The following is a 16,481-nucleotide window of genomic DNA, read 5'->3' on the forward strand; positions in this document are numbered from 1 at the left end:
ACTTATTCGATTGCAATAATGATCGTAAACGTTCCACGGGCAGACTCGCAGTCTGAGCACAGGAAGGGGATACAGTGAAGATAAAGATGGGAAATAACTTCTTAAACGTGGGGGGCGGGGGGGGGGGGGGGGGGGGGGGGGGGGGGAGTGCCAGGGGCTGGTTGAGAGCACAAAAAGAGAGGAGGAAAGAAAGGCTAAATGCGACAGATTCCCAAGTGTTTCGAGGGGGGAAACGGGGGGAGATGGTTAGATGACTCATGCATGTCCCCGATGTTGGGTGGCTGGTTAGTCACTGTTGACGTGGTTCTCGTTGTACAAGGTGTGCCAGCGCTCTATCTTCTTGTCCTTGTTCTTCAGGCACTCGTACCAGTGCTTCAGCCGCTCTCCCTTGGCAGTGATGCCCAGCTGGCATCCACCTATCACAGACACCAGACCAATCAGAGAAGGACCAATTAGAGACGGACCAATCAGTGACACTGTGGAGCGGCCACAGAGGATATTGTATGCAGGAGGTAGATCCATTCTATATTCAGTATGAAGTAATAACTTACCAATGTAGTCGTTGGATTTGCCAATGTCGTAGTCCCACACAGAGATGTCTAATTGTTTCTTGGCCAGGTCACTGTGTTTGATATCATAGCTGAATTCCTGAGGTTCAATCAGGCACAAAGTAGATGAACAGTTCTTAGAGACAGGTTTTTACAACGTTTTTTCCATATCTATAATGCTGTCGTTTAGCAACTAACCTCATTGTATTCTGGGTTCAATGTCTTCTTCTTGATCTGGGTTTTGCACTTGGCTTTCTTGCCCATATCAGGCTTCAGAAATCTATAAATGATACGGAGCACATTCAAATTTGTGAATCATCACAAATGAATAATTTGTTTTCATTTGCATTCATATACACATAAACATGTTAATATCCATGTACAGAGGAACCTCTTATCCTGTGGGACTGTTAAATGGTAGGTGGGCCATGGGGGGGGATATTGCCTCAGCATGAATCAAGATTTACTGTAACTCCAGAATCCCGATGATTTAATTAATGTTTCAATGTGTTACTATTGCATTGAAACTAGCCAAAGTTGTTGCAGCTTTTGGTGTGCTCCATGTTTTCAAAAGTTCATGAAGGGCATTGTCAATTACTGCAGCATTGGTAAATCATTTGTTTGTTTTACATTTTAGGGCATTTAGCAGACGCTTTTATCCAGAGCGACTTACAACATTAACACACCGACAGCGGTGTCGGCCACACAAGGCGGCCTCCAGCTCTTCCGGCTGGAAGTTAGGGTAAGGTGTTTTTCTCATGGACCAGGGATTGAGCTAGCATCCTTCCATCTACAAGTCAACCTGCTCTACCACCTGAGCTAAGGTTTTTGACCTAATGACTTTGACATGTGTTGGTCCTGAGGCTAGACCAGAAGAAAGACTCTCTCTCTCTCTCTCTCTCTCTCTCTCTCTCTCTCTCTCTCTCTCTCTCTCTCTCTCTCTCCCTCCCTCCCTCCCTCCCCCTCCCCCCCCTCTCTCTCTCTCTCTCTCTCTCTCTCTCTCTCTCTCTCTCTCTCTCTCTCTCTCTCTCTCTCTCTCTCTCCCTCCCTCCCCCTCCCCCCCCCTCTCTCTCTCTCTCTCTCTCTCTCTCTCCCTCCCTCCCCCTCTCTCTCTCTCCCCCTCTCTCGCACTCACATTTTGACAAAGGGATCAGAGTAGCCGTTGGCGTCCATGGCTGCCAGGTGGACGCAGCGCACCACCCCTACCAGCAGGCGGTTCTGCTGGGTGCTGTACATCAGGGACATGAGGATCCTCCCGCGCTCCTCCACCTCGCTGCCGTCCTTTCCCGGCTGTCACGAGGAGATACAAGGAGACAAGGGGGGGAGGGGGGGAGGGAGAGGCAGGGTTGGGAGGGAGGTGGAGGGAGGAAGAGAGAGAAAGAGAGAGTGGAGTGAGAGACAGAGAAAAGGATGGGGGAAGGGAGAGGATTTACATATAGGGACGAGAGAGAGAGAGAGAGAGAGAGAGAGACATAGAGTGAGAGAGAGAGAGAGAGAGAGAGAGAGAGAGAGAGAGAGAGAGAAAGAGACAGAGACAGAGACAGAGAGAGACACACACACACACACACACACACACACACACACACACACACACACACACACACACACACACACACACACACACACACACACACACACACAGAGACAGAGCGAGAGAGTGTGAAGGGGTGGCAGGTTAGGCTGAGTCGTGCTTCGATGTGTATGAGCTTATCAAAGGAATCTGTCATGCATAGACACGCTTCAAGCCTTGCCTCATCCTCGTAGAGAGAGATGCCGCGGGTTGCACCGGCTGTGCCAGTCCTCTTCATCTGTGTGTGTGGGGAGGAAGAGGAGGGACGACAAAGATCACAGCAGGTCAATGAGAGATGCATCGTGGAGGAGGGGGAAAATGAGAGGGAAACACACTAGCAATTACTGTCTGGGGCACAGATTTCACCTACAGGAACCACTCTCTCCAGACACACGTTGAAGTTCTTCTTCTGGTTGACCTTCAGCTTCTTCAGGGCCACTCTGGTCTCTCCGATAAACTCGTTATGCCCGAACTTGTCCTCGTCGCACACGGAGAGCCTGCGCGGTTCAAAAGACGAAATTAATGGCTGCATTCCATGCCATCGGCGCAACTCATTTCGTGTGAGTTTTTTTTTGGCACACTGCGTGGAACGGTATCCAAGGATACCATTATGCGGTGAGATAAAAAAATGTATAAGAACGAAGATCAGATAAAGTTTAAATATATACGTTGACGGCGAAAGTGTGCAATTTACTGTATGGCTGGCTGCCCTCGGGGAGGGGAGGGGGGGTCAGGGGGGAGAGGGAGGGGGGAGGAGGGGGGGGGGGGGGGGGGCGGGCGGGGGAGCCACCTGAGGGTTTTGCGCTGCATGTCCTCGTCCGTCAGGCCGTGGTATGTTAGCGTCTCATTCCATGCAGGGTTGCGCGTGTTCCGCAGGGTTTTTGTGCGCAGCTTTGTAGACTGGTAAAGACATCCGGGAGGGGTAGATCAGGAGGGGGGGGGGGGGGAGGAAAAAAGGCATCTTAAAAAGGAAACGGCACGACTGATTTGGATTGGATAGCTGCCATCATTTCAGAATAAGTGTTGACAAGGGTTCCATGGCCTCCTCGTATGATCGGCGTTTGTGAACGATGCACTTTGGGAAATGGCATCGTTTGAAACTGACAATGAAAAGACATAGGCTACTTCTCAGGTATGGCAGACCATAATCGGGCCGTTCTGCCATTGAGCCGTAGTACTTGATTGCAACCACAAGGTGTCAGGCTTAAGCCGATTGGAAGATTAACAGAGTCTTCTAGCGCCCACCTTCACTGCCGCTTGGCTGTTATTTAGAACAATATGTAGGATGCACAACTAGACAAACATACTTTTATGATCTCACCTTACTAGCCCCAGGAAGCAGGTGGAGCTTAATGTATGGATCCGCCAGTCCGTTGGAGTCCATCGGCTTCAATCCCTTAAAAAAAATCAGGGTGAAAGATCACATTCATCATCAAACACGTCATTGCAGGATGCAGAAAGCCATTAAGGTTTCCCTTTTCATAATGCAAAAAATCCTTGATGTGTTTGCGAACAGTTGACAGTACTTTGGCTTTGAGGATGCTGCAGTGAAGGCTGCTGCTCTCCTGCTCGTAAAGCAGGCTGAACTCCAAAGACCCCAGTGTGGCTGAAAGAGGGCAAAACCATTCATTAGATCTGCATGCTGATAGACACACACACACAGCTCTGGTGGGCGATAATTAAGAGGATAAATCAGAGGGGAATATACGCATGTTTGCTTCGGTTGAGATTACCGCGAGAGGAGAATGTGGACTGGGCTGGGAGTTTGACGGACATGAATACGGCAATATAATTAAACGCAAAAAGTGTGACTCATCGATCTTGGTGATGTATATGTCGTGACCTGTATCACGACATAGGCTACGGAAAAAGTCCTAATTAAAGAAATTTAAAAGACGACATCACAAGATGAAACGTTCAACAGAATTGCAGAAAAAAACATCTCGGTATGATTAAAACATGGGTAAATTATGTTGAAAATAAGGTTATAAATAGCTGGAATAGACGGTGTCTTAATGTTCTGATGAAGGAGTAACCATAGGAACGGTTGGAGTCAGGGGGACGAAATAACCTCTTGTAATTGGTTTATTTAGTCTTGGATGGTGGTGGGAGAGCCGGTGGTGATGGGGCCTACAGGTTCAACTGGTGAAATGCTCTCTGCAAGCTAATGCTAAACCACAAAGCCATGGATCAGAGATCATTGTTTCTAATCCTAGTGTTCTTTGAAGTCACTCATTTGTGCCGCACGGAACTCAAATTAACTATGGGTGCTTACAACTTAACCACGTTAAAACTATTCAACCAAATTATTAAAAAAAGGGTTGTATAGCATTATGTAAGTATTGGCATTGTAAGTGGAACAGGTGTAGGGGAATCTATTTTAATCTATACAGGGGAACATCATTAATATTCAAGGGCAATAAAACTTTAATTCACTTTTAAATAGCAGGTAAAAGAAAATAATAATTAAATGCAAAAACTTCCTGACATTACCTCACAGTCCCTACATTTTACACTCAAAACAATACACGTGCGTATGTCGTTTTTAGGATTTAAATTCTAAAACGGTTTCCATACAATCAACAAAGGAATAGTCAGACACATTAGAAATAATGTATTATATATCATAAATACAAGTAGGTTGTAAGTCATTCTCCTGTGTGACTCCACTGAAAGCATTTGTTGCATTGTAATCAACACAGTGCAGCAAAAGCTCCAGTCGACATTCAATCACCAGTCAATCAGTCAACGACCCCAGTGGAGGTGTGGCCGGCCCGGGGCTCCTTGGCTGCCCAACCTGAAGTGGTTCATTAATCAGCCTGTGGCTTGGCTACATGAACTCATTCTAATTTCTGCTGTGTAAAGATAAAGAGACAAACGGTCTCACAAAGAGCAGGCCTTTGACTCGTTGTAGCTGACGAGTCACTCTGCAGACTGGCTCGGACTTCTGTTTGTCTCAGCACAGCACTGCTGGGCTGTCTATTCTCCATCTGTAAACTCAAGTGCCACACCCCCTATCCAGGGTTCATGACTCTGATTGGAGTGTAATTGCATTTCATTTCCGAGGGTATTGATCTCAAAAGACTTCCACCGCAATTGAAGAAATGCAACAATGAGCATTTACTTTTGGAACCTTCAGAGCGTTGCACAGTGCTTTGTTAAACGGCCCAATCAATAGTATTTAAACTGGGGATTGCGTTCAAACATGGTGGCGTATCACGCTCAAACTCAATGTTCACACGTGTTGTTTCAGTGTAGATAGAGTTACTAAGACAACCCCCCCCCCCCTGAAGGATTTCATTTGTTATCTTCTGTTTGAAAGAATTCGAAATAAATGATTTGCATCAACATGTGGCATTAGTTTCCTCTCTGTATCAACAACCTGTGCGCCTGTTCGTGATCCCACGCATTCACGCCGTCATCAGCAAACTGATGATGGTTTCACTGGTTCCCACTGAAACTGGTGGGTTCCCACTGAAACCAGTGGGAACCAGAAAGACAGCCCCCTAGACTCCCACCTCCTCCCTCAGACCAACCCATTTCTGTCACCGCTCCCAGGAGAAACAGACAGGGGACCGGGCCGGGAACACAGGGGAGGAATCTATATCCCATCAGTCCTGTTTCATATCAAATGGTTTGCCCACACCTGATTCCCGCATCTCTGTGGTCAATTAACAACGTGTCCCCCCCCCCCCCCCCCCCAGGGATGCAACAAGGCCGTTTGCTACTCGAGGCGGAGGACGTGATTGGAATGGCACCGTTCTTCTCCCCCCTGGGGATATATATATATATATATATATATATATATATATATATATATATATATAGAGAGAGAGAGAGAAAGAGAGAGAGAGAGAGCCCCAGCACAATAACATGTTTTCACTATTGACTCATTTCACATCTCCTCTCCGCTCGGCTTGGAGGGTATTTATTGATTCCCACGGCTGGATTGGAACTCACACCAATCATTTATCTTCCAACGCCAAGTCAAATAGATTCTGCCTGAATGATATCTGCTGTTTACAACAACTATTAGACTATTTGTACTCCTGAAATATTACCCTTGCTGACGGACAGAAAAATAATAAAAAGCGACCTGGGTTTTTCGCCGTTGCATGATGGGAAAACGATGGCTGCCAAGTGAGGGGGACTATACTTAATGTGTCACACCGTATAAGTTTGTATCAAATCAAAAAACTCCCGCGCCCCATTCATTTTTCCTGGGTGTCAAAATGTGCTTGCGGCAGAAGTATACTGCGAATAGATGGTTCTTGGAACTAGCCATGCTGAACTATTTCCATGTATAGGTTGATCAAAATATGGCCTTAGAGTCGTTGATATCACCCATTGGTTTACACATGACTGTTTTGAGGGAGTGGATTTGCACTTCTACCTGCCACCAGCAGTGGAAACAATCCATTTTTTTCCCATTGAAGGCAGGACTTGAATGCCCCCCTCGCACTAGTCTCTGACCAAAACTCATTAATATTAAATCTATAATAACTTTTTAATTAAATACAATTGTAGCCCACGACGTCGGAAAAAGTGTATCATGAAGATGAACTAGCCACTTGATCCTAACCGAATGAAAAAAGGTTATTCCGATAATTGAACCGCTAATTTTTCCCCTTTAATGAAAATTGTGGCAGGTCATTCTGCTACCGAATACCAAGAACCACCTAAAGGAGGGTGGAGTAGGGTCCTACATCTTAGGGTCTACTAAGAGACCCACATGCAGGACCTATACACAAGTGTATGAGGATAACCGCCCAAAGGCAGTTCTCCTCAAACACTCGCATCATGTAGGACGTACGAGTCTCTTCCACCTGAGACCGAGGCAAACAGACGGTAGTCTAGGTTCCCCTCAGAGAACTGCATGTAGGAAGGACCAACCCTGAGGAGAACTGGCTTTAGGTGGTTCTCTTCAGAGAACCAGCATGTCGGTCTTACACGTGAGTCCTCCATGCTAGTCTCTGAGGAGAACCGACTCGCATTCAGGACCGGCATGAGAGTCTCTTCCACCCGAGACCTCTTGCAAACGGACGGTCGCGGTGGATCCTCTCAGAGACCAGCAGGCCGGTCCTTCATGCAAGTCACTGAGCAGAACCAACCAGACGGTCATGGCGGCCGCTTGGAACCCAGTCAGAGATCCCCGGGCGAGGGAGCGGAAGGACCGGCCAACTCACTGGCTTCGTCGGAATCGATGTCGTTGGCGTCGTCGTCTTCCTCCGCGGGGGGTGGTGGCTGTCGGGCCACCGGCTGCCTCCTCTCCTCCCGCACCGCAGGGGGCGCTCTCTGCTCTAGAGAGCCACCGCCGCCTGAGGAGTAGGGCCCTGCCTCTCCCGCCATCGGACCTGCACCCACACAGAGCCGTTTCAGCGGGTCTGTGTGACCACACTAGATGTGGTCGTCCTGTGCCCCAAGTGCTACAGCTTAAGTCACAGCTTAAGAGTCCCTCCCTGCGTTCCAATACCCATACTACCGCACTATTTAGTATGCCAGAAGGAGATTTAGGATGTCCCGATACAGAGTTTGGAAAGGGCAGAATGCCAAAATTACCAGGATGTTGTGCTACATCCGGTCGCGGATTGCAATATGCCAGCCAGCATGCTTTTTGGCTCTTCTGCCCCACAGTCATCTGCACAGCAGAGGATACGTCACATCGACTGAGCCCGCCAAAGTCAATGGGTGACACTACAGGTTTGCTAATCAGTGAAATCACCTGTATATGTCCCAATTGGATGCCTACTGTGTGCAACAGTACGTACTTTGTAAGGTTAGCTGCAGTGAGTACAAGTTGTAATCCATCATCACAGTAAGTAAAAATAAAAAGTCCGCGATTTGTAACGCAGCACCAGTGTCAAAGGAAAACTGCTGGAAACCCCAAATCAAGAAAATAGGAAGGGGATATACTTTTAGCTATACTGACACATCACATCATGAGTCTGTGGCTGCCTCTCCAGGGGCCTGAGCCCCGGCTGTCTGCTCTCACCTGGCTGGGCCATGGCTGCAGCCGGCTGGGGTCTGGAGCTCTGGACGGTCATAGCCTTCTTCATCATGACGGGGCTGTCCTGGGCCGGCCCACCGACCCCACCTGCGGACATCCGCACCTCCGACGGCTTCAGGGCCACAGGGGGGTAGCCACCGGTACGGCTCTGCCGCTCTGGCCCTGAGAGGTACATATACACATACACACGTATGCATGAGGAATACGCACACATACCTACACACAGACCCACACCCAGATACTTAGAGGATACACACACCCGCACACAATCCCTTCACTTCAGCATTGGCTGCAGTGGAATCTATAATGCTCTCTGGTCTCTCCGGATACTTTTGATGGTGCAGGCTTTTCATTGCAAAAGGCATTGACCTACATACAGCCCAACACACCATGGCAGCTGAGTGACTCTACGCCATAATTACACCGGCTGCCTCCTTTCCTCTAACCGCCTTCCACAGGTAACTGGGCTGAAGCGTGGGGGAGGGGGGACGGATTCTACTCCTACATCCCCCGACACAAGCGTCACACGGACACACATCACATACCGCCGCATCCACCACCACCACCCCCACCCAAATCGAGGGGATGAGGGGAGGTGAGGGGGGGGGAGAGGGGGGGACGGATTCTACTCCTACACCCCCACGACACATAAAGCGTCACACGGACACACTTCACATACCGCCGCATCCACCACCTACACCCACCCTCAACCCCAAAGCCGACCCCTTACTCCACCTCCCACAGCTGGGGCTGCCAAAATCTGCTCTGCGCCAGATCAAAGGTTCTGAGCGCCGGGGAACAAAGGGGAAAAACACAACAAGAAGCGCGAGGCTTCGCTGGGGGAGGACGGGCGCGGGGCGACGCAGGGATGAGAGGCATAGGGGTGGGGCTGTTCTTTTGTGGGGAGGATGTTAGACATCGCAGTGTCTACGTGGATTTCCAAAAGGTAGACCACAATGAGTTCCACTTGCCTGCGGTCGGTTCAGCGTGAGCCCCCTGGGGATGACCTGAGACGGGGGAAGAACAGAAGGGATTCAGATGGGTGTTCATTTTAAAACAGAAAAAGCATCGCAATGACAACGCAACCCGCACACCGCACATCTCTCCGTGTGATCTCTAGGGGACTTCAAACATATTCTTTCTGTTCTTTACTGCAGTGGAGGGAAGGGAGGGTTGACGTGGTACCTTGCTGCTGTGGTTGCGCTGATTTCTCCCGCGCTGCCGAGGCCGTGGGTCCGCGGGCCGCGGCGGCCTGCGGCTGCTTCCCCTCCTTCGGCTCTTTGGGTTTGGAGATGGGCATGGGCGACGGCAGGAACTGCTTGGGGAAGCCTTTGAAGAACCAGGCGCCGGACCTCTTCCACACCTGGGACAACCCATGGATGGACGTTAATATGCATGGGGGCTACGCCGTGTGGTGGGAATGAATTTATCTGTGCTTTAATGTTGAAATAAACGATAGTGGCAGAAAACCCGTAAGAAAAGGCGTAAAGACCAACTCGCCTCTCGCTGCTCTTTGCAGATCTTGCAGAGCCACACGGAGCGTGGGCGACTGTCGGCCTGCGTCCCGCACTTTGTGCACATGTGCTGCGCGACAACAGAGCAGAATCACCGAAACACCGAAACAGAATACATCATGGTCAATGTATGTATCAAAGAATCCTTCTTTATAAGGCCTAGAAATCACTCCACGTGCTCTGTACCCCTTACCCTTTCATTCAAGGGTCTCAAACTCGCGGCCCGGGGGCCAATTGAGGCCCGCGGGATGATATTTTGTGGCCCCCTACTTGACATCAAGTGTTAGTGCGGCCCGCGCATTGTTGTCAAACGCACATTTTTGCTGAGTCGCTTGCCACGCTTTTTTATCACTTGTGATAGGGTGACCAGATGTCCCGGTTTTTCCGGGACAGTCCCAATTTTGAGTTGCAGGTGCTGAGTCCAGACAAAAAACAAAGGACGCTAAAATGTCCCGGTTTCCACCAACCACTATGAAATGTCCCCTGTTGTCAGCGATTACATAGCCAACGTGATCTAATTATAGACTTTTTTTTGTGGAATACTTTTTGTGGCCCAGCCTGACCCAGACTCTACCTCCAGCGGCCCCCAGGTAAGTTGAGTTTGAGACCCCTGCTTTAATTGTATGTACCTGTGAGTGTTTTAGATTCCTTTTATGTGTGTGAGATATGTGTGTGTATGTATAAGCTACTGGATGCATACAATTTCCCTATGGGATGAATAAAGTATGTATCTATCGATCCATCTATCTACATTAGCCGAATAAACAGCGGTGGTTTTTCCCCTGTTGTCGTCGTTCTCGGTCATCCCCCTCTGATTATCATTTGTCTGGCGCCTCCTACCTTTTTGCAGTCCTCACACACCACCGAGCTGACTCCAGGGCTCCCCAGCTGCTCTCCGCACAGCAGGCAGCGGGAGACCCCGTCCCCGCACGCTGTCTTCTTCATGTCGTCCAGACGGTTCACCAGACGCCTGCCAGGTCGGGAGAGCGACAACTCTCCTTCAGAACCGCTATCAGCACAGAGCAGCTCTGCCCAGGAGTCAGTAGCCGGGGCCTCTCGTCCACACTCAGAGAGAGACAGCGACTACTAATTCTGGACAAGGCTGCAAGACCTGTCTGGGCTTTTTCATTCACAGAGGTCAGGCACAACAGAACCCGAATAATCCTTTAAGTGGGAAAATAAGTTGTTGGCTGGTTGTGAAGGAAGAAGTCCTTTGCCGCCAAACTTATTTTACACTCGATACTTTGCGTTTGGTGACTGATCGCCCCATTAGTTAAAAGACAATTCCGGTATTTTGAACATTGAGCCCCCTTTCTGGTTTGTTTAGGATGAAATAGAGTGGGTGACACCGAAATTTTAACTATTAGTCCTTTCTCGGGTATTTGGCTCATTTTGAATCGCTCCTGCCTGCTTCACAATGGTTGTCTGTGTGCATAGACAAACCTGTCAACCAAGCAACCCTAAACGTTCGTTTTCAAAAATGTGCAAGTAACCGAGTGGTTAGTGGCATTCGTGAAGTTTAAAAAAAAATTATGGGCGCAATATATGGTTTCTGTCGTGTTTTATTGCACATTTATCGCCAGTTGATTTCAGTTGGAAGACTCATTACTGCAGGATGATATTACTCCGCCGAACCGGAAAGGTGGGCTGTTTACGTTGGTTTGAAGTCTTGTACCGTGCGCACCTCGGATTAGAGAAAATCACATAGAAAATCACTGAAAATGGATTATGAAAGGTGGCTTCTGGAGGACGCACTCGACTTTGAGTTTGACGGCAGAGGATATCGTTTTGAACCAGAATTCACCCAAGAGGAGCTACGTGAGATGGAGGCTAGGGCTACGGAGGCGCCTGAAGCTCTGGCGGAAGCGGTCCCCACGATCACGGGCGGGTGGTGTGCCCATAGGGTGTGCCTGTGGGAAGCCAAGATGTCTATGGTGGGAAGTGCCGGCAGATGCCGACGGTTGTCGAAAGTAGGTGCTGCACGGAGTGGGACCTTTTGCGGAAGTTTATATGCGGTTGTGAGGTATCTGAAAAAATAGTTCCATTTAGCAACTAACACGGATGGAATCCATATATTGCGCCGATATATATTTTTTAAACTTCACGAATGCCACTAACCACTCGGTTACTTGCACATTTTTGAAAACGAACGTTTAGGGTTGCTGGGTTGACAGGTTTGTGTATGCACACAGACAACCATTGTGAAGCAGGCAGGAGCGATTCAAAATGAGCCAAATACCCGAGAAAGGACTTATAGTTCAAATTTCGGTGTCACCCACTCTATTTCATCCTAAACAAACCAGAAAGGGGGCCCAATGATCAAAATACCGGAATTGTCCTTTAAGACCCATGGGGTCTCCATGGAGAACGGGGGAATCCCATTTAAATGAATCGCACTAAGCTCAGGGTGGTATGCGTATATTTGTTTCCTACGCAATCACATCATTTCTGTTCTTGCCAATCGTGCTTTCTGCAATAAGTACGCTTCCCCGCTTTTGAACCAGCCTCTCACCCAATCCTCTCCTGCTCCATGGCCTCCATCTTCTCAGCCCGGGCGATCACATTGTTGATGATCTCCTTCTCCTCGTCGGTCAGGTCAGGGGTCGCTCCCTGACCCGGCTGCGAGGTCCAGTTGGCCCTGAGGAGCCAAACCAACACAACGTGATTGGCTGCAGCCAGTTCTCTCTCTCTCTCTCTCTCTCTCTCTGTTTTTGCTTTCGTTTAACTAGATGACGGATAATGGATTCAATTCCACTTCATTTGTATAGCTCTTAATCACAGGTACAGTCTCAAAGGGCTTAACAGGACATGTGTTTGCCACAACCCCCTGACCCTAGCCCCCCCAGACGGCAATAAACAACTCCCATCAAGGACAGATGGAGAGGATTGCAGGAGCAGCAAAAACAGGATAGGACATGGAAACATAACATGTAGCGTGTTGGGAAACCAGCGCTCAACGGACAATTACACGTAAGGTAATGGCGCTAGCGCACATGGTCACAAACTATTTCAGGAGCGAACATGCGATTGCTTCATGATGAGACCAAACGCTGCTTAGTAGTGCAGGTGGAAAACAGGACAACACAGCAGACAAGAGGAAGAGAAACCTCCGACTTACTGGTCCTTATCGCTGCATCCCAGCAGACCGACAGGGTGGTGAGGTGGGAGCATGGGGGGAGAGAGAGAGAGAGAGAGAGAGAGAGAGAGAGAGAGAGAGAGAGAGAGAGAGAGGAAGGTACAGGACAGTTAGTGCGCTAGGAGGAGACAGGGATCATTGTTTAATCCATCACCAACTGTGGCATGCAGACGACGCAGTGGCTGCTGCTGCTGCTGCTGCTGCTGCTGCTGCTCAGGCGTGCGTACGTACTTAGTGTGCACGCTCCTCTGCCCACCGTTGGACGCCCAGCGATCCGAGCTGCCGCCGATCACTGCATCTGTCATGGCTGCTTCGCTCTGTGCACTGGTGATCTGTGGGGAGGATAGTTGGGGAGGGAGTTGGGAAAAGAGGAGGAAATTATTAAGCCGGTGTCAAGGTTCGTTTTTTCCCCGTTTGGGTTGAATTTATGTAACTTTTGATGTACATCAATAAGGATGTCATTGGTCGGCAACAACCAGGCAGGGGTTAGGCCTATTGCTCGAAGGCGGCCCAGAGGTAGACCGCTGACGTTAGGGTTCGAACCAACAACCTTCTAGCTTGGTGGCAACCACCCTGACCACTACGTGGGGGCTGACTAGAATTTACAAAAGATAAATGATCATGGAAATCATAACTGTATCATAACGAGTGTATCGAGAGTCAGTTCTACCTTACATCTAGAGAGCAAGCACGCAACCAATACAGAACATCTGCACTCGGTTAAGGAGGATAAGGACAGGTTTCCCCATTCCCCTCCAATTGTTTTAGCCCAGTGCTCATTGCATAAACCATGTTGGAGCAAATTAGATAGCCTTGCTTGAGTCGCCTTCTATACACAAGACCATCCCCCTCCCACACACGCACGCACGCACGCACGCACACACACACACACACACACACACACTCACACACACACACACACACACACACTCACACACACACACACACACACACACACACACACACACACACACACACACACACACACACACACACACACACACACACACACACACACACACACACACACACACACACACACACAAACACACACGTACGTATCAATGAATTGAACTATTTTGTTATAGGTATCATCGTGTTATGCTGATGTGGTGCTGACTTGCGCTGCTCTGTGATTACATTTGCTCTGAACGTGCGTTTATCAGGATAGCTCTGACCACAAATTGGCTCGTCAACGTTGGCACTTAACCGTCTGAGAGTAGATTGCTAAAGGCAGCTGCAGCACCACTCAGAAACGGCATCCGCATGACCACACAGCCTCAAGCTGTCCCTGGCTCAGACGTACATATTCACCGGCAAAAGACACCGTCGTTACCCGCCGTTCATAAATCGGTCCAAACCGGTGGGTACGCAGACGCACACATGGTCTATTAAAGCCGGGATCATCCATAGCTATTACCGTGAAGGTTTTCTGTTGTTGTTGTTTCTTCCACAGCGAACGTAATTGATCGGATGCATCGAGGAGGCGTTACAAACACATTAGGAGCAGATGTCGAGAGAAACCATTAAGAGGAGCCCCCCCCCCCCACCCCCGAGGAGCCGGCTCATCCTGGGTGTGTGTTTGGGTTTTTCCCTCCGTGACTGTGAAACAGAGACACTCCAAGGCGCCCATCCGGAGAGAGGGAACCAAGGGATGGGATGGAGGAGTGGAAGAGTGGAGGAGTGGGGAAGCCAGGCAGCGTGAGGCTGCAGGGGGAGGCGGACGCCCGCGCCGGGGGACGGAGGCTTAAGGAGACCGAGGAGACCGCCAGAGTCTATAAAAAATAAAATGAAACGACTCTGAGCTCTTCTCCTCCGACTCGGAGCTCCGCGTCTCTGCGGCTTTGGTCTCAATTTCCGGCGACGGGGGGCTGGGGGAAGTGTGGTGAGGGGTGACGGGGGCTCTGAGAGGGGCACTGGGTGGGGTGGGGTGGGGTGGGACCGCCCGGGGGGTGTAGGGGGGGTAGGGAGAGAATAGGAGACACATAGAGAGAGCTAGATGTACCAACAGTATAGGCGGAAAGAAGGGAAAATCAATAGGACTCATTTGTCTTGGGTTTGTTGGAAGCCATCGCTCACCAGCAATCACACCCGCCGCAGAACTACAATGGCAACTCGGTGACAGCAAGAGCGTAACTCTCACCACAACCAGTCCCAGTGTGTGATCCTCCGAGAATACTACATCCTCAAGTGTGCGTGTGGTATGTGTGTGTGTGAGTGTGTGTGTGTGTGTGTGTGTGTGTGTGTGTGTGTGTCTGTGTGTGTGTGTGTGTGTGTGTGTGTGTGTGTGTGTGTGTGTGCGTGTGCGTGTGCGTGTGTGAGAGAGTTCCAGAGTTCCACTGGACAATTAACTTGTCATGCTGCTCTACAGGATGATAAATAGAGATATGAAGGTGTTACAGTGGAAAGCTTCAACCGTTTACAACAGTTTTTTCAAAGCAGTTTTGGTGCCAGTATGTCTCAACTACTCACTCGATTAGACGCGTCAAAATGTTTTACCTTTTGTGTATCACAATTAGAGAACTGAGACTCTTTTCAAAATCGTATCATCTCTGATGATTGGGTTTGAATTTCTCATCACACTTTGAGGCATTGGTGTGGATATCTTACACCGATGTGAGCACATCCCTACGAGGAGGAAAGAGCTAAAGATAGAGATGAAGATCGAGATACAATGGAAATGAGGAAAACATTGCTATAAATAGCGCTGTGCTTTGGGTGCGGGCATGTTGCTCTGATGCTGCGTCCCTTGGGTCTGATGAGGAGCGTGTGATGAAGACACCGGAAGGAACAGCGTGTGGACGATCACACATGAGCTCTACAGCCCTGGCAACAGCCTCAGCAGCCCGGTAAGACGGGGCCCGGGACACCAGTGAGGCCGAGAGCAGGAGCCTGGTTCCGCTGAACAGGGAATCTCATTAGCGACGGCATTCAACTGATAGATTGATAGCCGATGTCAGCGACGGCGAATCACTCCGGAGGCTCGCAGGCTTCCCGCTCTGAGCGGTATGGAACGAAGAGGTTCTACACAGACGACGTCCTAAGCTGTGAGTTTGGACGCTCGGGTTTTAGCATGTCAACGATCCCTTTAAGAGGCGCCCCCGGTGGTTCACCGGGTAGAGCGCGTGCCATTAAGGCCCAGGCCTTTCCGCAGCGAACAGGGTTCGATCCCTGCCCGCGGCCCTGTGCTGCATGTCATCCCCTCTGTCACCCACACCTTCCTGTCTTACTCACTCCACAGTAAAAAAGGATAAAACCTTCAAAAATAAATCTTCAAAAAATCTAATAAATCCCTTTAAAAGCCTGACTCGAACGGAAAAAAACAACCCCCCCAAGGACCCATCTTCTGCCTTTCTATCAGAAAAGTCGTTGCTAGGTGTATTCATAGCAGTGTTACATGATTGCTCTCAGACAGCAGCCAGACCACTCAGTGGCGGAGCTAGTGAGTTCACCGACCCCGCAGAGCGAGGCCCGCCGATGACTCAGACCCCGCGGTCCACTGCCTCAGTCGGAGCCGGAGCCGGCTAAGGGATAAGAAATCAAGAAGAAACCTTCAGTGACAGAAAGGTGGCCACGACCCAAGTAGGGCTAAGTAATTGTTGAGAGACAATTACGTTATGAACTTGGCCCGGGAAAAGCACTGCGTCATACGCGGCGTGACACTGGAGGAAAATAAAGGAAGTGTCTGTTCAGTTGATTCCTTTGT

At 49.6% G+C, this 16,481-nt stretch overlaps 1 protein-coding gene across 1 annotated transcript; it reads right to left on the reverse strand.

The window, feature by feature from the left end:
• Positions 1-285: 285 nt before the first annotated feature.
• On the reverse strand, positions 286-12,195 carry LOC130392042 (rabphilin-3A-like). The gene is made up of 15 exons (XM_056602446.1): positions 12,152-12,195; positions 10,480-10,609; positions 9,626-9,709; positions 9,311-9,488; positions 8,111-8,287; positions 7,305-7,472; positions 3,645-3,724; positions 3,440-3,514; positions 2,909-3,018; positions 2,489-2,615; positions 2,300-2,356; positions 1,684-1,838; positions 747-828; positions 552-648; positions 286-416 (listed from the first exon to the last, which is right to left on the reverse strand). Exons 1-15 carry the CDS (start codon positions 12,178-12,180, stop codon positions 286-288), a joined length of 1,680 nt encoding a protein of 559 aa, XP_056458421.1. The 5' UTR covers positions 12,181-12,195.
• Positions 12,196-16,481: the final 4,286 nt, after the last annotated feature.

This window comes from Gadus chalcogrammus, chromosome 11, assembly GCF_026213295.1.
Source record: "Gadus chalcogrammus isolate NIFS_2021 chromosome 11, NIFS_Gcha_1.0, whole genome shotgun sequence".
NCBI classification, from domain to species: Eukaryota; Metazoa; Chordata; class Actinopteri; order Gadiformes; family Gadidae; genus Gadus; species Gadus chalcogrammus.